The 23,479-nt window shown below is 42.1% G+C and overlaps 1 protein-coding gene across 3 annotated transcripts; it reads right to left on the bottom strand.

Annotated features, from left to right (window-relative positions):
• Positions 1-3,353: 3,353 nt before the first annotated feature.
• On the bottom strand, positions 3,354-20,716 carry LOC144507186 (protein LBH). Of its 3 annotated transcripts, none has more exons than XM_078234072.1 (4): positions 20,693-20,716; positions 17,766-17,853; positions 13,621-13,828; positions 3,354-7,272 (listed from the first exon to the last, which is right to left on the bottom strand). In XM_078234072.1, the coding sequence occupies exons 2-4, from the start codon at positions 17,850-17,852 to the stop codon at positions 7,184-7,186; spliced, it is 384 nt and encodes a 127-aa protein (XP_078090198.1). In that variant the 5' UTR covers position 17,853; positions 20,693-20,716; the 3' UTR covers positions 3,354-7,183. The 3 variants fall into 3 exon arrangements, with proteins under 3 accessions (XP_078090198.1, XP_078090195.1, XP_078090197.1); XM_078234069.1 differs by lacking the exon at positions 20,693-20,716 and adding an exon at positions 18,699-18,812; XM_078234071.1 differs by lacking the exon at positions 20,693-20,716 and adding an exon at positions 18,563-18,587.
• Positions 20,717-23,479: the final 2,763 nt, after the last annotated feature.

Genomic DNA, 23,479 nt, shown 5'->3' on the forward strand with positions numbered 1-23,479 from the left:
CTGAAGGGCAGGAGGTTTAAGGGAGATGTGAGAAAAAACTTTTTTACCCAGAGCATGGTGACAGTCTGGAATGTGCTGCCTGGGAGGATAGTAGAGGTGGGTTGCCTCACATCCTTTAATAAGTACCCGGATGAACACTTTGCACATCATAACATTCAGACCTATGGGCCAAGTGCTGGCAAATGGGATTAGGTGGGTGTTCAGGTGTTTCTACTGTGTTAGTGCGGACTCAATGGGCCAAAAGGCCTCTTCTGTGCTGTATGATTCTATGATTCTATGATACTTAAAAACGAGTTGTCAATTTGGTGAAGCTACTAGTGTGCCAAACAGCACAAGAAGCAAGTGATAGACATAGCTAAGTGATCCTACAACCGACAGATCAGATCTAAGCTCTGCAGTCTTGCCACATCCAGCCATGAGTGGTGGTGGACAACAAAACAACTCAGTGGAGGACGAGATTCCACAGATATCCCCATCCTCAGTGATGGAGGAGCCCAGCACATCAGTGCAAAAGATAAGGCTGAAGCATTCGCAACAATCTTCAGCCAGATGTGCCTACTGGATGATTCATCTCGGCCTCCTCCAGATGTCTTTAGATTCCTTCATCCAAAACATTGATGTACATTGTGAATAGCTGGGCCCTGCAGGACCCCACTAGTCACTGCCTGCCACTTTGAAAACAATCCATTTATTCCTATTCTCTGTTTCCTGTCTGCTAACCAATTCTCAATCCATGTCAATATATTACCCCAAATCCCATATGCTTTAATTTTGCGTACTAACCTCTTATGTGGAACGTTATCAAAAGCTTTCTGAAAATCCAAATTAACCACATCCACTGGTTCACCCTTATCTATTCTACTAGTTACATCTTCAAAAAACTCCAGTAGATTTGTCAAAAATGATTTCCCTTTCATAAATCCATGCTGGTTTTGTCTAATCAAGTTGATATTTTCTAAGTGTCCTGTTATCACATTCTTTATAATAGACTCTGGCATTTTCCCTACTACTGACATTAGGCTAAGCAGTCTGTAATTCCCTGTTTTCTCCCTCCCTCCTTTTTTAAATCAAGGTTAAACTCAGCCAGGACTGTTCCAGAATCTACAGAATTTTGGAAGATGACAACCAATGCATCTACTATTTCTATGGCTACTCCTTTTGCAGCCTGGGATATAGATTATCAGGCCCAGGGATTTATTAGCTTTTGGTCCCCTCAATTTCTCCAACACTATTTTTCTCGTAATGCTAATTTCCTTCAATTCCTCCTTCTCACTAGACCATTGATTCCTTAGTATTTCTGGCTATTTGTGTCTTTCCTCCTTGAAGACAGAACTAAATTAGTTGTTTAATTGCTCTGCCATTTCCTTGTTTTTATAAATTCTCCTGTTTCGGACTGTCAAGGACCTACATTTGTCTTCACTGATCTTTTTCTTTTTATATACTTGTAGAAGCTTTTACAGTCCATTTTTATGTTACTTATTACATTCAAAGTGCTATATAAACGCATGTTGCTGTTACCGTTGTCGAGAATGGACACCAGCCAGTTTCCAGCCCTTGAAACATGGTACTATCTTTCAGGACTTCAGGATCTAGTATTTCAGGCGTCCAAAGCTAAAAGTGGTATCAGCTCTAGCTCAGTTGGTAGTACACCTGCGTCTGAATTACAAGGTTCCAGTTTCAAGCCCCACTCCTAAACTTGAGCATAATGATCAAGACTGAAAAGCCAGTGCAGTAATGAGAATTGGTTGACAGATAGAAAACAGGAATAAGCAAGTCATTCTCCAGATGGCAGGCTGTTACTCGTGGGATACCTGATGGATTAGTACTTGGGCCACAGTTGTTCACAATCTATATAAATTGTTTGGATGTGGGAATCAAATGTAGTATTTCCAAATTTGCTGATGACACAAAACTTGATGGGAATGTGAGTTGTGAGGAGGATGCAAGGAAGCTTCAGGGGGATTTAGCCAAGAACATGGCAGATGGAATATAATGCGACTAACTGTGAAGTTATCCAATTTGGGAGGAAAAAAAAGAGTATTTCTTAAATGGTGACAGGTTGGAAAGTGCTGATGTCCAAAGGGACCTGGGTGTCCTTGTTCATGAGTCCCTAAAGGCTTTCATGGAGATGCAGCAAAAAATTAGGAAGGCAAATGATATGTTGATCTTCATTGCAAGAGAATTTGAGTACAAGAGTAAAGAAGTCTTGCTGTAATTGTGTAGAGCCTTGGTGAGACTGCACTTGGAATATTGTGTACAATTTTGGTCTCCTTATCTGGGGAAGGGTATGATTGCTATAGAGGGAGTGCAACAGAGGTACACCAGACTTAATCTTGGGATTGTCTTATCAGGAGAGAGCGAAGAAACTGGGCTCATACTCTCTAGATTTCGAAGGATAAGATGTTAAATCTTTTGACACTTACAAAATTCTTATAGGGCATGACAGGGTCGATGTAAATAGTTGTTTCCTCTGAATCTAAAACGAGGAGACGCAGTCTCAGAATAGGGGACAGGCCATTTAGAACTGTGATTTTGGTAGTGAATCTTTGGAATTCACTACCCCAAAGGGTTGTGGAAGTTCAAATACTGAGGATGTTTAAGACAGACATTGGTAGATTTCTGGATACTAATGAATCAAGGGATAGGGGATGGTGGGGACAAACAATCTGTTTGAATGGCGGAGCAGGCTGAATGTGCCAAATGGCCTACTCCTGCTCCTATATTCCTATGACACAAAGAATTGAAGAAGGGGAAAGAACAGTTAGGAGACAGTTTTTGCATATAAACTTTGCCAATGAGAGAACAAGTTGTATTCTATATTTTAATGTCATCTTTAAACAGTACTACAATCATCTGGAAATATATTAGGTGGTTACTTGAAACCTTTTAACCATATTACTTTACCCAGTGTAATACATTTTTTAAAGAACATCTTGAATCATAGAATGCTACAGTGCAGAAGGAGACCATTTGGCCCATCGTGTCTGCACTAATCACAATCCCACCCAGGCTCTATCCCCATAACCCCATGCATTTACCCTAGCTAGTCCCCCTGCCACTAAGGGGCAATTTAGCCTGGCCAATCTACCTAACCCGCACATCTTTGGACTGTGGGAGAAAACCCACGCAGACACTGGGAGAACGTGCAAACTCCACACAGACAGTAACCCAAGCCGGGATTTGAACCCGGGTCCCCGGCACCGTGAGGCAGCAGTGCTAACAATTATGCCACTGTGCCGCCCGATAGATAATAAGAAGCATGTTTGTTTATACTAGAGTTTTCTAGAAAAACCTATGCCTAATGTTGTGTCTAATTTATCAATAAGGAAATAAAATTGAAGACAAAGTTTTTTCTAATTCGTTTTATTTTGAAACCATATGCACAAAATGTGTTGTAATTACAGCTCAGCAGAGTATCAGAAATGTTGTTGAATTGTAGAAACAAGAAAGTGGCACGTACACCTCTTGCTAAACAAACTACTAGAAACAAAGTCAGACCTGTATTTTTCAGGTACAGTATCACAAATGTGCACGTCTATTTTAAAGGCTGGTACTGAATTGGAAATGGTCACAGAACTGAGAACTGAGTTATGTTTTGTTGCCATATGAGGTTCTATTGCTATAGCACAAAAAATAGAAAGTGCCGAGCTTTCACTGAAGTAAATGAGTGCTTTGGAAACAGACGATGGTTCAAACAGTGTCCCATTTTTGGATGCTAATATAATTTCAAACATGCAGTGGAAGGAAACTATCCTAGCACCTAGCATTTGGTATCCATGCCCTTCTCTCTTCACCTCACAACACAGTTTTTAAGTATGCAAATGGATAGAGCCACTGGGGAGTAATGTACATGGTTTGGTATGCAGCAGACATTTCTCAGATGTTTGAGCTACAAGAGTTACACCTTCCTTTTAAATGAACTTCGTGGTAACCGTGAGCTGAATTCCTGCCCCAACAAGGGCAGAGCTCTATGCACTGTTTTCAGTTGGTCAGCACAAGTGAAGTGACCTTTGTATTGCACAGATAATCTCTCCCTTTCGCTGGTTACATCCATTCATGCATGCATACACCTCAGGACCAAACATTGAGCGGCAGGTTGCAGGGAATGTCAGCCTGCTTTTGATGACTGCTGGCATTTAGCAGAAGAAAGCATGCTAAAGATGTTGCAATTTATTTTCTTGTTGTTGGGTAAGGTTGAAAATGAACCCAACAATTAAGAAACAGAGTTGTGATTAAGTTTTATTAGAAGATGTAATAAATTGAAAGTATTCAAATCAACCACAGTGATCTAAAGTTGAAAGAATGGAAAGCAGCAGCTTAATGATGTTAGCTCAGGCTATCCGTAAGAATATGTTAAATTATATAAGGAATCATTAAAATTACATTACCACCAAGATCTGAGGGTGCATCGTAAACTTAGTATAAATGTAACCATTGTATAAATAGGCAGTGGATTCAAACATTCTGCTGGACCTCTGCATTGTTAAATCAGCAGCAGTGTTCAGGACCTCTTCTCATCAATGGGTCAGATGCTGACTCCCATTAGACACCATGGAGTTAATCAACTTATGTACTTTGGATGGATGTCTGCATCATTTTGGTACACTAGAACACGTGTCCCAACAGAGGAGGGGCGGGGGGGAATTTCACTGCATCACTTAGCGACAGCACATCAGAGTCAGGTGAAATTAAAAGGAGGGCTGAAAGGTCCAGGATTTAAATTTGTTGTTTTCCAAATATGGAAACGGGCATATTAAAAGCCGCTGTACTCCACTGCTGCCAGGGTTTAGTCTGGGCATGCACTGGGAGAGGGAGGGTGCAAAGTCCCCATCCACTGACTTCCTGAGGAATTTTCAATCCCAGGCTACAAGTGATGAAAACCTGACAGAACAAGTTTCCACCTTATGTTCTTTTCCCCCAATCCCTTTCAGATTGTGCCATTTTACTGTTCAGAATGTACAAGAACATCGGATCTAAAATATTTCAAGGAAACCTTCAACATGATCTTGTACAGTGCAGATAACACTGATCTTTTATTCTTACTCCAAATTTGTAGAATAGCACAGAAGTATGATAAGTGAATGAGAGCGTTGGAGATGGAAGTTATCTAACATAATGTGAATCTTTCTCTGGTACAGTATGCATTTCATTGCCACCTGCGTGTGTTGACTAGTAAACATTAAATGGTGGGAATTATAACCTTATAGTTTATTTCCCAATAAATAATGCACGTATACACTAACTTAAAAATGAGCTGTGGTTTGAATTGGCACTAACTTCAATTACTTTTTTGGTTGTTCTATTGCTGCATTTAATATCAGTGGTCTTGGTTAAATCAATTCCTATTCTCTCGTGCCAATGTAACAAATCAAGTCAAATTGTAGAGGAAATGGTGTTTACAGGGAAAATTTCTGATTCCCCACTTTCCATCAAAAATACCCAAATGGGTATTTTTTTTAGAACTGGATGATTATTTTGGAATTCCATCCATTCCATGGATATGTGATGCTGGTTTTATGAATGATTGAGGTCCAAATGAAAACAGTATCTGGGAAAGAGCTTCATGGACAGGCTGTGTAGCTTCTTCACTGGCATTATGTTTTGAATTTTTAAATCATTTTTTAAAATTAGGGCTGCCAGCATTTATTGACCATCCCTAATTGCCCTTGAAGGGGCATTCAAGAGTCAACCATGTAAGCCAGACCAGGTGGGGATGACAGATTACCTTCTCTAACAGACATTAATCAACCAGATGGGCTTTTACAACAATCAACAAACATGGTCCAGATTTTTTTGGATTTGAATTTCGGATCTGCCATGGTGGGATTCAAACTCCAGTCCCCAGAGCGTTACCCTAGGTCTCTAGATTACTAGTCCAGTAACAATACCACTATGCCACTGCTTCCCCTATGAAGAGATAATGATGAGGTTGGTAGTATAGCACTGTAGCCGGGTTTTATTGCTGCTGTCTGTCCAGGTCTGGTACATTGTTCAAATTGTGCACCTTTAGCATTATTTAGTGACCTACACAATTTCCAATAGACTCTGTCCTTGCAGCATTGAATTTCCTCTGACTCTTTTTAAAATATTCTCCTCTATCTGACATCATCTCATATACCTATCATATATCTATCTAATAACATCTGTAAAACAGGTTTATTAATCCTTTTATACTGAATATAATCTAATGATATTAGAGGAATGAAAATCTGCCCAATTTTTCACAGGTATTCTGCAAATAAACTGACATTGCAACATACGTGTTTAATTGTGATGATGCAAGGAAGAACTGAAAGCTTTTGATTTCAAAATGAACTGTAACGCAATTATAAAAGACACTTCCATATAAAATATTGCAAATAATATGTGATGATCTACATGCAGAGTTTAGACATAGCACCCTTCAGTATGTCCTTGTATTACTTTTCTTCTGCTATCTCCATTCATTTCAATGCTACTCATTTCTCCCGTTGCCTGGGAACAGGCTGCGCTGTCAACTTGCAAATGGAAAAGGTTTAGAATAACGAGACCTCAAACTTGGGTTTTTCTCAAATTGCTAATTGATTTCTGTCCACCTTATCTTAGGTTCATAAATCACAGTGTTTAACCATTGTAACATTCCAGAACCTGGCCAACTGATGGCCCCTGGCATTCCAAAATTCAAAATCCACCCAAGGTGTTTGCACCTAAACGAACAATACTAGTTTGTTTTCTTATGACAGAATTTGTTTAATTTGTCTTTTCTTATACTTATTTCACATTTACACTAACATGTGTGGAACACTAGTGAATGCTTGCTAGTAATGAGTATTTTACTCCAATATCTGGATCAGGTGTGGTGATTGACATAGAAGAAGAGGAAGAATAAAAGCAGCTACTACATCTGTAGCTATATAGGCAACTAAATACATTGCTGATCAAATATGAACATAATGCTTAAATGTGTACTTAATGCTTGAAGTTTAAGACACAGACAATATATAAACAATAAATACTATCCCTATGTAACATCAACCACCACATATATAAATAATGTCAGAAATTCAAGTAACTGCAAAACATTCAGATGAAGCCTTTTGACAAACAAGTCTGTTGACTCAGAATCCCTTTTTGAGGTTCTCTACCAGGTTCCAGTCTGTGACCAAACATTCACAGTGGGATGCCAGTCAGGCCATGTCAGATTTTAGCTGGTGTCATTTGAGTTGTCTGGTGTTCTTTGATCAGAATAGTCTATTTCGATTTCTGGTATTTGACTGGGTTGTGATGATACATCTAGAATGAACAGAATTAACATTATTTACTTTGTAACTAGAAAATAGAACACTATTATTACACTCAGACAGGCAATCATTGAAAGCACGATCCAAAGTTATCCAACTGTTTCTCATGAGTGAAATTTTAAAAAGAACAAAATAAAACAGTATTTTGCTGCAGAATACTTCCCTTAGCGCAAATGACACTATTCCTTTTATACGTAAAAGCGAACTTTACATGCACTTAATGTTTTGCAGAAAATGAGCATTTTAACAAAAAAATAATAAATGTGGGGTTAACTAGGACTGACTCAGCTGATTTGATTCATTAAGTGGTACTGCCCCTCTTTATTACTCCATCTGTTTCCCTCCTGAAGCTTAATGCTAAACTGAGGAGGATTCGTGCTTTACACATGTCACTAAAAGAGCAGTCATTAACATATGTTTATTCCACCAATTCAACAAATCTCTATCCCAATGAAGATATATATATAATTGCTCATATATTTATAAACAACTTATATTTTTCTTTATTCTTTTACAGATGTGATGTCACTGGCTAGACCAGCACTTATTGCCTATCCCTAATTACCCTTCAGAAGGTGGTGGGGTGTGCCACCTTCTTGAACCTCTGCAGTCTATATGGTGCAGATATACCCTCAGTGCTGTTAGGAAGGGAGTTCCAGGACATTGATCCTTCTTTGACAGTGAAAGAATGATGATATTGGTTCAAGTCAGGATAGTGTGTGACGTGGAGGGGAACATGGTGTTCCCATGCAGTTGCTGCCTTTGTCCTTCTTGGTGGTAGAGGTCATGGGTTTGGAAGATGTTGACCAAGGAGCCTTGGTAGGTTGCTATAGTGCCTCTTGTATACACACTGCTGCTACTGTGCAAGAGTGGTGGAGAGAGTGAATGTTTGTTGATGGCACGCCGGTTAAGTGGGCTCTTTGCCCTGGATAGTATCGAGCTTCTTGAGTGTTGAGCTACACTCATCCAGGCAAGTGAAAAATAAGGTTTGTGGAGTCAGGAGATGACTTACCTCAGGATTCCCAACCCAAAAATATTTTTTGCTCTTTGTCTGTTAAGTGCTACTGTTGAAGTAAAATAAGAAGCAATCTCTTCTCATACCACCGCCACCACCCCCCCCCCCCCCCCCACCGCCCTTCCATCCCAAAGTACTTTTGAACTAGTTAATGAGAAACAGATGTCAGCATGACTAATGCTCTAAATCAACTTCAATATGGAGAAATGCCTCACAATTTCTTTTGTTCATGAGATGTGGGTGTCGCTGGCTGGACCAGCATTTATTGCCTATCCCTGAGAGTATTTAAGAGTCAACCACATGGCTGTGGATCTGGAGTCATCTGACCAGGTAAGGCGGACAGATTTCCTCCCTTAAAAGAATATTAGTGAACTAGATGGGTTTTTACAACAATAGTTTTATGATCATCATTAGACTTTTAATTCCAGATTTTTCTCATTGAGTTCAAATTTCAGCAGCAGGGATTTGAACCCAGGTCCCCAAAGCATTACCTGGGTCTCTGGATTACTAGTCCAGCGTCAGTACCACTACATCACTGCCTCCCTTATTCTACTACTCTATTGTTCTATTGCTCCTCCTCTTGTCTAAATTGAGAAGCTCATTGAGGTCAGAAGTGGAAATGTTCACTGGTGATTGCACAGTGTTCAGTACCATTCGAAACTCCTCAGGTACTAAAGCAGTCCGTGCCCACACGCAGCAAGAGCATGGCTGATAAGTGACAAAGAACATTCATACCACACAGGTACCAGGCCATGACCATCTCCAACAATGGAGAATCTAACCATCTCCCCTTTATGTTCAGTAGCATTGCCATTGCTGAATCTCCTACCATTAACATCCTGGGGATTAACATCAACCATAAACTTAACTAGACCAATCAGGTACATACTATGACTACAAGAGCAAGTCAGGCTGGGAATTCTGCAACTCATAACTCACCTCCTGACTCCCCAAATGTCCACTATCTACAAAACACAAGTCAGGAGTGTGATAGAATTCTCCCCAGTTGCCTGGATAAGTGAAGCTCAAACACCACTCAGGAAGCTCATTACAATCCCGGACAAAGTAGCTCACTTGACTGGGACCCCATCTGTCACTTTAAGCATTGACTCCCTCCACTGCCTTATCAACAAGATGCAAAGCGGGCCTCCTTTGACAACACCTTCCAAACCCGCAGCCTCTACCACCTAGAAGAACAAGGGCAGCAGATGCATGGGAACACCACTAAATCCAGGTTTCCTTCCACACCACACACTATCCTAACTGGGAACCATTTCGCCGTTGCTTCACTATCGCTGGGTCAAAAACCTGGAACTCTTTCCCGAGCACCACTGTAGGTGTACTTATATCACGGCAGTAGAAGGTGGCTCACCACCACCTTCTCAAGGGCAATTAGGGCTGGGCAACAAATGCTGGCCTTACAAGTCATAAAAGAATCTGTTAAAAAGTTGCTGTCAGAATTATGGTGAGGCTAAAGTCATTGTTCTGCTGTTAGCTTCACAAAAATGTGAAATGGTGTCTGCCTTACCATTGACACACATTTAGAAGCGTTCAGTTTCTGCACTTATATGAACAACCCAGTCCAGACAGTTAACTCTTATCACTTCAGTCGGAGAGGAATTTTCCAGCCCTCACCAGCATGTCTACAGCAGAGGGGGCACGTACAGGACAGATGGTGAGCCCACCATTTTCCCGCTAATCGGGCTGGCCCACAGCTCTCCAGGGCAGGACTTGCTGTGCCTGAGGGGCAGAGGTCCCAATGTCACCTTGTTCAGGTCACCGCAGCGCATTATCACTGCGGGCCAGCCTTTTTAAAAATGTGTTGATTCATGACTGACTTTTCCGCAGGGGGATGGGGGGGGGGGGGTGTGTGTGTGTCAGTGGTTGGAGGAGGAGGAAGAACAATACCCCACCACCAGCCCCCATGCACTAGTAAAGTTCAGCTCTGAGTACCCTTTTAATAACATGACATGAACTCATCACTGCTATCAACCTCTTTCACACTGAATATTCACTAATACAGGAGCGCGGTTTCGTTCCTTCAAGCATTTCACTGTTAAGAGATTTTTAAAATGTAATTTTTACATTTTTTTAAAAACTTGTCCATTCTGTATCTTTTCTTCTCTCTCTTTAAATCCAATATTTTCACCTCTTTATTTCTCTTTCTGAGTCTGATTTTTGCATTTAGTTCACCCACTCTAATTCACACTTCCTTCCCAGCCCCTGTGCTGTTAATTTTGCAATCCATCAATCTGATTGGTTAATGAGATACACAGTTGCTTGTCCTGTTTACTCAGGTCCCAGAGGCGCTGTTTCCTTCACTGCGATGTTATCAGCTTGTGTTTTTGACAAATTGCCACACAAAAAAATTAAAATCTAGACATGCAAGGACAAGCCTAGCTAAAATAAAAAGCGGCTAGAATCACTTCTGACTGCAAATTGTGGCCCATTATGTGGCAAAACCATAATGCAGCATAATGCTTTATTATACCAGTACACCACAACAATTTGTTCTCAGTGAAAATATTATCAATAATTGTAATATGTATATTGTGCTGTAACATTATTAAAAGGTGTAAAATACAGCAGTGACAACTGGCTTGAATCTACATGCTAATCAGAAGAAGTGTCAGCTAGGCTTCCGAATCCTGATCAAGTCCAATAACACAATAATAGTTCCTGGAAAGTACATGTGTATGCATGTCAGGTGGGAATAGAATCTAGTCTGCCAATGTTCATTCTCTACATAGGGTCAAATACAATATGAACAACAACCACCTAAGTGGCTGATCCTGAAGTGCAGTTCCTTGGCATGATTCAAAAGAAGATTGGGAGATGACAGGAGAAAACGTAAAGCATTAGCATATGGCAAATGGAATTTGTAGTAACTGAGAAAAATTGCATCTGATTCTCAATCTTTATGATGCTCTCAACTGTACCAGACTGCGAATAAATATCATTTATTTGTAACTTCTGTAACAGAGATAGGATCTCATACTATATTTTTTATGAATTATACATATAAAGAAGGCTACTTCCTAAAATTTAATAACTGGACAAAGACTTCAGAATGACTGAAGCCATGTCTGCCTGTACTTTCGAACGATAATAGCCATTTGGCAATATCACAGCACCTTATGCCTTGTTATCTCTGAAGAGCCACTAACAAACCTTGAGCTGCAGAAACCAACTTCAAAGGGAATTATACATAGACCATCTATATTTCCCAAGCCAGTCCTGACCAATGGAGACTATTAGTCTGTTATGATAAAGGAGCCTGCAGCCTCCTCTGAAAGTCTTCATTCTTGAAACATTAACAATCCCAAGAACACAGAGAAAGGAATATGCAACCTTTGTCAAAGCCAAAGTGGAGATGTAGGAATCACATGACTCTCTCCCCCTCACCCAGCTAGGAGAACCAGTTACACTGCCTTGCAGTGTTGCCAAGTAGTCAGCCATCTTCCATCTAGCAAGCAGCAGCTCAGAATAAAGGTTCAGTCCAGGCGAGTGCCTGGCTTCCATCAATACTGTTCCTACTGGGACTTCTGAACTTCTATAACATCACCTACAAGACTAACTCATCTCCACATGCCTACCCCATTGCAGAAGTTGTCTCTACTAGAAGAGTGAATTATACAGCATCAGTCTTTTGCCTGCCGACCTCTGTGAAAGAATATATTATAGCCCTTTAAACCTTTATTTCCCCCCCCCCCACTTTATTGCATGAGTGAAAAGGAAGATTTGTTGCAACCCCCTCCTGTATTTGAGTGTCTGAAAATAAACTAACCCTCTGAGTTTACCATATCTCGAGTTTGCCGTGGGGTTATTAGTAGAAATTGGATCAGACCAAAACTGAGGGGTTGGGAAAATATGCCAACATTTATAAAGGGGAAAATCAAAATCAAAATCAAAACACCTTTCTGTTTACAAACAGATGGTGAGAGGAGAAATCAAGGCTGTTTAAATTAAACTCCCTGTTGTCCATAACACTTCCTTATTCTGATAGAAATTGTCGGCAGTATTTAATGGAGAGCCAGCGAGAGTCCCTCTTTTTAAGAAAGGCCCACCAAATTAAATACTACTCAGGCACTTAACTGGCTAAAAACAGATTAGCAGCTCTACCGAACAGCAGCGCCATTGGATAACTGATAGCTGCTCCTGGTATGACACCTACCCTTGGCCTAGTACAGGCACTGGATCCCAGGCTACAGGTTAGTGATTGCAGGAGAAGGTGGAGGTTGGAGGGGGTGTCAACAGCAAGGGCAGGAGGTGGCTCTCTGTGGCCACCACCACCCCACTTGTCCCACCTTACCGATGCCGAGTGCCTCAATCAGGCACTGAGTACCTTTGAACGAGGGACTCCACCCTGGAGGCCTACTCTCCGCATGTCAGGCCTCCCACTCAGCCACCACTGGGTTAATACCAGCAGCAGCCGGACGAGACCCTTAAGCAGGTATTAATAGTCCACTTAAAAGTCTCAATTTGCAGGAGGGCAGGAAGGCCCCAGTACTGTAAGTGTCCCCCCACCACAAAGTAGCATGGGAAGGGCATTAAAGTCCGCCTTGTAAGTTAGCTGAGCCCAGTTAAAGAAATAAGATTTCAACAAATCATACTCCAATAATTCATACTGTGCAGGTTCCCTGGTGCAGTATATTGACAGTAGAATTTAAGCACAATCTTCAAAGAGAAAAATCAGCCATTCCTCACTCTCCTCTTTTGTAGTGTTCAATATATTATATAGTCAGTAAATGCTGCATTTCATTTAGAAAGTGAAGCAAGGTTTTAAAATTATTAGAACAAATACTTCTTATTGAGGGGTAACTGTTTCTATTCAAATATATAGTTTAATGAATCAGCAGATGGTGGTGTTAAAAACTGTAACTCAATTTCTCAGAAGATTACAGAGATCTGATCTAAGATAAAACTGCTGAACATGTTTGTATTTAGTAGGATTCTAGCTGTAATAAAACATAACTCATAACTGTAACAGTAATGAGGCATGCTGTACCCTGAATGAGACAGTCTTATTGATTAAATATGTCGTTATATTGTAGATATATGGGATACCTTTGCTGGAGGCAGCAATTGAGAAGGTCATTATTGTATAGACTTTCCATTTGAAAAGAAAGTTATGCCTTCAAATATTGTTTATAAATGAAAATTAACTAGAAATTAAGCTTGCCTTGTGACATCAATTCTTCTTCTTCCATGTAAGGGAAACAATTCTTAAGTGTGGCATTTTTTGGTATTAATTAGTCCAAAATATAAACTTGGAAATCAACTAAAATAATTATAGAAATGCATTTGTAAGAAATACACACTTACCTTCCTCTTCATCCTCTGGTACTTTTGGTTTAGATGTTAATTCACTTTGGTGATGCTCCTCATCTTCTGGTACATTCATTTCATCAGGTGGCCATCGCAACTCTCCACTCTCCACCTCGCCACACTCAGTTGGTTCAACCACAATTGATGGCAGTCTTTTTGTCATCTTGGGAAATCGTTCAGATTTTTCATGGGGATCAGGAAATATCTGTTGTAAAAGTAGATTATTATTGCTTCCTTCCTTCTGTATTTTTCAATTCTTCCTACTAAAAAATTGTTACTTTCAAGTTGACTGATTTTTTTAATTCTTAAAATGTGGAGCTAATTTTGTTTATATGTGTATGTGGTAAAACATGCTTACGAGTGTACTAGCTTTTTATGGGGATTTGAAATGTGGTAGCTTCTCCCTTTTCTTCCACATCAGGGTATCCACCTTATAGCGCCACCCTATAGCTGAAACAATTAGTGGACAGCCTGCTCTAAGATGATTGCTTAAAAACATCCAAAGTGACTTCAATTTCCTTCTCAGCTCCCATTATCTTTTCTGATTCAAATTCAATGGTCTCTTTCTCTGTAACCTTCCTTCTAAACTCTCCTACCAATGTTGTCAGGCATCCCCCTTGGCCACACAAGCTCCTATAGCCTCCAATCATCTAGTCTCAATCACTGACAAGCTTCTCTCCAACCACTTCCTTGCATCCTTCATGATTCACCTTCTTTACCCTCCATCAACTAGAATTACTTCTGCATCCACCTCTGGAGAGAAAGACTATCACAGTCTTACCTAAAACTGCACTTGCAAATTCCATTCTGTCTAACTTCCATTTGCTGTAATACCTCTACTGTTCAACTATTCTATCAAGCCCACTGTTGATACCCTTGCCCCAAGGAAAATCTTCTTCATCTATCTTGCCCCCCTTGTGCAGCCCCTACCTATTCCATTTCAATCCAGTGGATGCAGATTTGACTTTCCTGGCATATGTCTGATTGAGTCATCTATTGTCAGATCTTTTCTGATGACACTTGACTCTAGGGGGAAATTCTCTCAAGCAGCCCACCAGGGGTTTGGTGGTGGGAAGGCACGGAGAATCTGGTGGGAGTCAAGAAGTTGGAATAAAATTATGTTGCAGTTTTCCCCATGGAAGATTAATGGCTGATCAGTCTTCCGGCTGGCAGGTAGCGTGAATGTGATTTGCCGTCATTTGGATCTCGTGAGTGCTTATTAAAAGAGTTGGTAAGAGACTTTGAGGCGAGTGCAACAAAAATTTCTGCCATAGTTGCACTGTTGTGCTGTTCTCCACTCTGCTGGGACGAACCAGTCCCTGCCCTTCATTTCCATACCGAGCTGGTCTTCATGGGCAGCACTGTGCTGCTGGACACATGGATCCACCTGTGTCACCATTCCAGATCAGTACTGCACCTGGGGTCACCTTCCCTCCAGTGCCACACATCAGTGTCTGTCTGGACAGCACTGTGCTGTGGAATTCATGCAGTCACCACAACTGAAATTCACAACTGAAAGTTGAAACCAAAAGTCTTGCGAGGTGAGGGAGGGGGGTTGGTAAGGGGATGGTAGCCTGATGAAGACAAAGGGGGGCTGTGCAAAGGGAGGGGGGGGCAGTAGGGTGAGAGCACACGATGGCAGGCAGAGGAAAAGGAGGTGAATAAAGAAGATGAACATTGGAAGGCAGAGTGAAGACCAAGGGAAGGGAAACTGGATCCCAACAAGGCTGCTTGAAAAGCTCACAAACAAGGGGGTCAGAGGGATACCACATTGTTTACTGTAAAGATAAAGACTCCATATGCAGTTGGTAGATGTCCAAATGGGACATGGACACCTTGCAGGTGATGGACTTGGGGCGAGTGGTTGAATCGAGGGACAGATTTCTTCTTCTTGCTGGCCTTTTTCCTCTGGGTTGCTGCCATCCTGCTCAGCCTGAAGACAGGTGGGCTGAGAGAGTGATCTGAGTGTGAATGGACTGGTATTTAAATATGGTGCTGTGACCTTTGAACCCATCAGCTGAGGCGGGGAACTCACCTGTGCATAATTAATGAGCTTCCAAGCGCAGAATCTGGCACGGGGTCCTGCTATTCTGGCCATTGGGACAGGAGCCACCAGAAAGATCCACCATCACACTTAGTCTCAAAATAGTAGAATTCCACCCTACCAGAATGGGTCACTAGTCACGTTTCATTCTGGTGAGGAAAGGTAACTCCAGACTCCTTTATCTTAGTACCAGTCATCTCCTTAACTTTTTCCTTCACAGAATGCATGGAATTAATGGTTTGCTTCATGTCCAATAGAAACTGTCTGCTCCCTTCTCCTTCTCTGCCACCAAGCCTAATTCCTCTGTTTCCAACCTAGTTTTGGATCCCTCACATCTGTGGCATGGTAGGTCAGTGGTTAGCACTGCTGCCTCACAGCGCCAGGGACCCGGGTTCGATTCCCAGGTTGGGTCACTGTCTGTGTGGAGGCTGCACATTCTCCATGTGTCTGTGTGGGTTTCCTCCGAGTGCTCTGGTTTCCTCCCACAGTCTGAAAGATATGCTGGTTAGGGGCATTGGCCATGCTAAAATTCTCCCTCAGTGTACCCGAACAGGTGCCGGAGTGTTGCCAGTTGGGGATTTTCACAGCAACTTCATTGCAGTGTTAATGTAAGCCCACCTATGACACTAATAAATAAATATCTAATTTCTACACATTTCTGTCCTTGTCTTCTCCATGTTCACCTCATTCATGACATCAAACTCCTGTTCCCTATATCCTCTTTCCTACTAAACTTTTGGCATTGTAAATGGTTTACTCTTCAAGCACTGTTAACCTTATCTGTAAAAATAACTGTTATCACCTCCCCCCCCCCCTCAAAAAGAAATCTTCACCCTTCAGTCACCGCTAAATATAATTTGATCTACAACATGACCTTACTCTCCAGGATCCCTGATTGTGTTGTCACCTCCGAGATGGCTGCCCACCTCTCCCACACTCCCTATTTGAACACCTCCAACTGAGTGTTCATCTCTCCCCACAGCACCAAAATAGCCCTAACATCCCAAAAGTCATTAATCACATTCTCTGTGATTGTAACTATGGTGCATTATCTCTGCTTGACCTCACTGCTATCTTTGACATCGTCAAGCACATAATCCTCCTCCAACACCTCCAGCTTTCTGATTCATTTAATGACTGAAGCCATTTCATCTTGCCATTGTGGAGAAAAAAAACCCTCCAGATCAGCTGTGATCTCAAGTTTACTGCCCAACTCTGGGGAATATAGAAACTGGTCATCGTTAATCAATGTGTCAGTGTTTCCCTTGACAATGGGGAACATGTCAACAATTCTAACAAATATAGTTCCCATTTAAACATGCAAAGTTGCCATTCTTTGTTTCATACATCTATAATTTATGTGATTATAATGGAGTGATAAAATGTACACTGCTGAAGTGATTCTTCGCACTGTTTGTCTGGTGACAGAAGCAAAAATAAACTCAAGCAGGAACACAGGCGATAACCCATATGTGTGCGAGTAACCGTCACTTCTATAGACTGCCAACCTGGTGTGCAGAATGTGACAGCGGGAAATCAGAGCAAGAAATATAAAGTTAAGATGATGTATATTGTTGATCACCTTGACCTCCTGCCCCCACCCCCCCAACACACACACACACACACACATTCATAGACACTCATGACACTCATACGCACTTATAGACACTCAGATGCACACACAAAGATACACTCATAGACACACAAACACACACATATAGACACACACACAAAGACACATGCATAAACACACACATAGACACCCACACAAAGAAACACTCATAGTCACACACATAGACAAACACACACAAAGACGCACTCATAAACACACACAAAGAAACACTCATAGGCACACACACACAAAGACACACTCATAGACACACACAAAGACACACTCATAGACACACACACACAAAGACACACTCATAAATACACACAAAGACACACTCATAGGCACACACTTAGACACACACCAAGAAACACTCGTAGACACACATATAACACACACAAAAACACACTCAGATACTCAGACACACACACTCACATAGCTACACACTCATAGACACACACACTCATAGACACACAACCGACACATTACCTGGAAGGGGAGTCTTCCCTCTTCTGGTGTCTGGTTTAAAGTAAAATCCTCCATTACTGGCTCGCAGCTGCTCATCACTTCCGTCATTCTGAAACAGAGTACTAATCGAGTTTGACAAATTCTACACGCCAATCTACCATCCTATATGCTACCCACACTTTTAGTTAGCACACGATTTAATTTTGGTGCAATGGGGTGTCTTAAAAAATGCAAAGCAAGTTAGCGGGTAAACAATTTTTAAAAAGCATCGAAAGTGCTGTAACGGGGAGGGTGCTGAGAGCCGGGGACAAGAACACTCCACTCCAATCAGTGAGACAGGGAGAGGCAGTCTGTCACCCTGAGCACAGTGCGGGCAGCTAGAATGGAATGGGCATCAGCTGGCTGGTATTTTCAAACGAGAGGCTGAACAACGGTGTTCTTGAACAGGGCGATGAGGACACCAAGAGCGAGATTATTGTTGTCAGAGAACAGGACTGGGGCTGGATTGCCTCAGTGAGAAGAATCATTCTCACCAGAGCGCTTTAACAAGCCTGAGTCCGTGCTATCCGCTGCCACACATTCCAACAAGGAGTGGAAACATTTCGCGAAAAAAAAAACCTTGGCGGTACACAAAGCTGCCAAAAATAAAACCATTTTCCAAAACTCCACGGTCCCTGATTGCTCTTGTAGATTAGATTTCAAAAGACGCCCAGCTGCTGTTTGACGCCATTCTAAACACAAGAAAGCTGCCGTCGATTCAATGAATCAGTGGTTTTGTTTCTAAGCCGATGGTCGAGGGGAGAAAGCAAAATGTTTACCTTTAAGGAGAGACGGTCCCGGGGATTGCAATGGTCCTTGCATTCCAGCCCATTGCTGGCACAGAGAGAGAGAGAGAGAGCAATGGGAGTGTAAAACACAGACACACACACCCACATACACAACCACCATTCTTACCTTGAGAGATTCTATCCACCTGCACACACTCCGCTTGCCCTTCCTCTGAGGTGTGTGTGTGTGTGTTTGTGGCGAGCTGTTTGCAGCTTAACTGCTGCTGATCAGACTCCGCTTGTGCCGCCGCGGATGGGTGACAGCCTTGTGCTGGCCGCAGGCGACTGCAGCTGACAGGGACCTGGTGAGTGTGAGACGCCCCAAGAAACACACCAGCAATTGTCCATGCAGTCACACAGAGAGAGGGAGAGAGAGAGAGAGAGGGAGTCTCAACACATGATCAGTGAGGGAGGGAGACCAGCCGAGCTGGAGTCACGGAACAAGTGATCCCAGTGCCGGCTGGGGAAGGGGAGGTGGGGGTTGGTTGGTGGGGGTCACACCCTCCAGTGTGTTCTGTGGGAGGGGGGAACCAGCAAATACTGTGTATGGTGCGGGGAGTTAGCTAAAAAAAATATATATCGCCTGTTCACTCTTAAAAAAAACTATAATGGAAAAATTAAACATGCACAAATTATGGTAATGGTGATAATTTAATCAATTATTTGGCGCTGGGATGATTTTAGACTCAAGAAGGCGGTGTCTTTTTTTTTACAATCCCTTCATTTCAAACCTTGATTTGATCTCAAACTAATTGACGGACTCTTTTTCCCTGGGAGATGGAAGGCAGCAAGCAGCAGCCCGATAAGTTTGCGATGAGACTGAGATGGGATCAGCCACTTTGTGGCCAGCCGCCCTGGGTTTGAGCGGTGTGTCTTGCACGGTTCTGGGTGTGGGGGTCTCTGACAGCTGGTGAATTGACTTTGCTCCCCCCCCCCTCCCCCTCTCTCTCCCCATGTATTACTGTCGCCCACCCGGGGAGAGGGTTTGACAAGTATAATAAAAGACAAAGGACGCCGACTGTCAGAAAGCAGGAAGAAAGCTTTCTCCGTCTACGAAGAGGTTAAAATCTAAATTGAGTGTTGCGGTTGTGACGTCTTATATCGCATCTCTCTCCAGATTTGCCCTTTTTAAAGTTTAAAATATTCACAACTGCACGGATTAAACCCGGTGCAGCCAGGGAGATCTATTTGAAAGTAGCATCCATCATGTCATCATTTAGACTTTACACCAGCAATCCAGCAATTCTCCTCCAAATATCAACTGATCAGATTTTTTTTGATAAAACCATTAAAACAAATGAAAGTCGCAATACATGCCTGGTGTTGCATGCTGATCCGAGCGCGCTAGGTATAAAGATATTTACACCACCCATTGGGTCAATATTCACCCGCTGGTTGACAGATACATTTGTGATAACCTAAATACGGAATGCATATCTCTGGTAGAGAACATGGACTGAGATTGCCCTTTTTCCGACAAACACAACCGAGCATTCCCGCCTTTATCGTCTTGGACAGAATCTGCATGAAAAGCAGGCATAAGCGTGTGCCATTCTAGATGTTTATCTCTCTGAAGGATCTCGGAGGAGACTGAGTGAGACCTTTGATTTTCAGCAACGGAGAGAAGCTTAAAGAGCTGAAGTTATCATGAGAGAAATGACTGAGGGCGAAGATGATCCAGCTCCTTAAACTCTGAGATCTGGATGTTGTGGATGAATTGCATGTCTCATCTTTATTTTTAACCGTAACTTTGTTGCAAGGACAAGCAGCTGTGTTTTCCGCTGGGGAAATCACTTGAGCATATGTTGGTGTTGCTGTTAATGCCACAAACCTGGCCAATCCAGTCTTCAGTTACATTTGGGACTCCTCACATACTGAAGCAGTCTGTGCCCGCAGGCAACAAGATCCCGACAATATCCAGGCTTGGGCTGATAAGGGGTAACACAAGTGCCAGGCAATGACCATCTACAACAAGAGAAAGTCTAACCATCCCCACCTTGGCATTCAAATCCCCCACTGTTAACATCCTGGGGGGTGACCATTGACCAGAAACTGACAGGACCAGCCATATGAATACCTTGACTACAAGAGCAGATCGGAATTCTGTGGCCAATAACTCACCCATTGGGTGGGATTTTATGGCCTCGCTCGGGCGAGACTGGAAATTCCCAGCTGAGGTCGACCGAGATTTCTGTTGACGGACCCTCGCCCGCGTCGATTCCGTGGTGGGCATGGCGGTAGAGTTCCGGTCATTGACTCCCCAAAGCCTGTCCGCCATCTACAAGGCATGAGTCAGGAGTGTAATGGAATTGACTGGATGAGTGCAGCTCCAACAAAACTAAAGAACCATCCAAGAAAAAGCAGCCCGCTTGATTGACAGCCGAACCACCAGCTTAAACATCCACTCCCTCCACCAGTGTGTTCAAGAGGCATTGCAACAATTAGCTCAAGGTTTCTTAGAGAGCACCTTCCAAACCAGCAAGCTCTACCATCTAGACTGACAAGGGCAGCAGGTACATGGTAACAGTATCGCTTCCAAGTTCACCTCCAGAGCACACACCATCCCGACTTGGAAATATATTGCCATTCCTTCAGATGCTGTTGATGTTGTCGCTGGGTCAAAAACCTCGAATTCCTTACCTTACAACTCTGTGGGTGTACCTACACCACATGAACTGCAGCGGTTCAAGGAAACAGCTCAGCACCATCTTCTCAAGGGAAATTAGGGATAAGCAATGAGTGCAGGCTTTGTAGTGACTCCCACAACTTGTGAATGAATAAAAATAATCCAGAAGAAGCAAAGGAAATAGGCACTAAACTGGAGAAAACAGCAGGGCAGAAATATACTCAGCCAGTTATTCAGACTATGGCTAATTAAAATGGATGGCAAACATAAATTTGCATATCCTGCATAAAAGATGGATGAACTTTTGGGATTTAATCAGAGCCCACAAAAATCCGCAGTGAGTGCACCGTCAGAGATACAGCACTTTCCACTGCTCATGCACAGACATGGCAGGCATTGCTAAACAGGCCCATACAGATCCCCAGAGAATCTAAAGAACATCATATTCATTATGTAAATAATATCCATTGCACCCACAAGACCACCCTTAAAATAACATGTCATCATGGGACCGATTGTTACATTCACTGGAAATCAATAGGATAGACTGTCTACGCCACCTGGCCAGTGGTGTTGGTGGAAGTCCAATTGATTTGTATGGGGGAGCTGCTGGCACTAATCACACCTCTGATTGGCTGAATGGGAGGATGGAAAATCAAGAATGCCAGCCAATCAAGATGAGCCTGTCACCGTACCTAGAGGGAAAGAGCGAGAAATAGTGTCACAAGTTTTAGAATTAGGGAAATTTCTGCGGCACCCGCAACAGCAAGGAATTGAAATATTGGAAGCTTTAAATACTCAAAACACAAGCCATTGAAGAATTTCCTTGTAACTGACAGTAGCAAAGGATTGTTTTAATTACTACTGGAATGGCAGCTTCCCGAGTTGTACTACACAAGGATTGTAGAGGTGGCAATGTAGGTCCAGGCAAAATGGAGTTGGGATCCTGATAAGGTGTTTTGACCCATCTCCTTTCGAGCTCTACAAAAATGGAACATGTAGATCCTCAGCAGTAAATCAGCTATACTTCATTTCATGTTTTTGATCTCACCATCACCTTCCTTGCATCTAAAAATGGGGCAATAATGAGGTGTAAATTACCATCAATATTTATAAACTACTGAGGTGCAAGGATACATTAGGACTAACAAACCATTCTGGCAAAAACAATGTGCAATTGCAAAGCAAATAAAATTCTTACCATGGTATTGTTTAACAATTAATTGCACCAATTATACAGAGCATAACTGCTTTTGACTCCTCTTTTGCTGACAACTGCAAAAATTTACTACTTAATCTTGTCAATTCTGCCTCTTCCCTTCAAATTTAGAATAGCTGATTTAAAGAAATATTTGTCTTTTCGGCCATGACTGTAAACTGAGTTACTCCTAATATTTTGACAAATGAAATTCTTAAATTTCAACATCTGACAATTACAAATGAAGCAGTTTGCATGGGTCGATTGGCTGTCAGGATCACAGCTCAGGCTTGTATTGGTATTATACTATATGGCATTCACCTTTACATTGTACAAGCACTAATCTTTAATTGGTTTTTTAAAATTCTACTTTAGAAGCTGGTAAAAGGCAAAATTTTCAAGACTGATTCATTGCAAACATTATGACTTGCTATTTTGAGACTTCAATAATATTGCATAAATGCTGCTCTTTATATTCCTCAGAAGCTGAGCCAAGTAAGATGGGTAATATCAAGTAGTGCCCCCCACCCCCACAACCAGGCACTTGGCACTTTAAGCATTTCTCTGCCGAAAGCCACACTTGCAAAAGCAAACTTCAGTTCAGTTAGTGAACACAGTGCACCACAGAGGTATTTATTTCCTCAAGCAAAGTAACAGCAGTGTGGTGAGTCATTAACAACATTTTAATTGGCTTTACTAAGTCAGTGCCAATTTAGCACCAGAGCGTTAGTGCAAACAAATACAGTTTTGACAGTGCAAGAGGCAGGAAATGGCAGCAATGCTGTAGCTAACACTGGTACTGCTTTCTCCCCAGCATTTGTCCCCTTCTAACAGCAATCTCCAACTGCGAGCAATTGGATCTACACAACAAGTAACAAGTCAATGAAAAAGCAGTTTGGCTGCATATTGCTGTGAACATGGCAGCATAATTTTGGAGTCAAAGCTCAGTCTGCACGAAATCAAAGCAGTGTGATACCCCCCCAGGTAGGCCATCTCACATTATTTGACACTGTGTGTAATGTAATTCCACTCTCGTACTGTATAAAACTAAATCTTAAAAGCACTCAGACTGTTTGGCTGTTTT

The sequence above is a fragment of the Mustelus asterias genome, chromosome 18 (genome assembly GCF_964213995.1).
Source record: "Mustelus asterias chromosome 18, sMusAst1.hap1.1, whole genome shotgun sequence".
Taxonomy (NCBI): Eukaryota; Metazoa; Chordata; class Chondrichthyes; order Carcharhiniformes; family Triakidae; genus Mustelus; species Mustelus asterias.

Bases quoted from the DNA above. Each gene is read 5' to 3' on its own strand.
- LOC144507186 (XM_078234072.1), bottom strand. From the start codon at position 17,852: ATGACGGAAGTGATGAGCAGCTGCGAGCCAGTAATGGAGGATTTTACT. The intron at 13,829-17,765 runs GTAATGTGTCGG...CTTTTACAACAG, and splicing joins AGGGAAGACTCCCCTTCCAG to ATATTTCCTGATCCCCATGA. The intron at 7,273-13,620 runs GTAAGTGTGTAT...TGTTCATTCTAG, and splicing joins ACCAGAGGATGAAGAGGAAG to ATGTATCATCACAACCCAGT.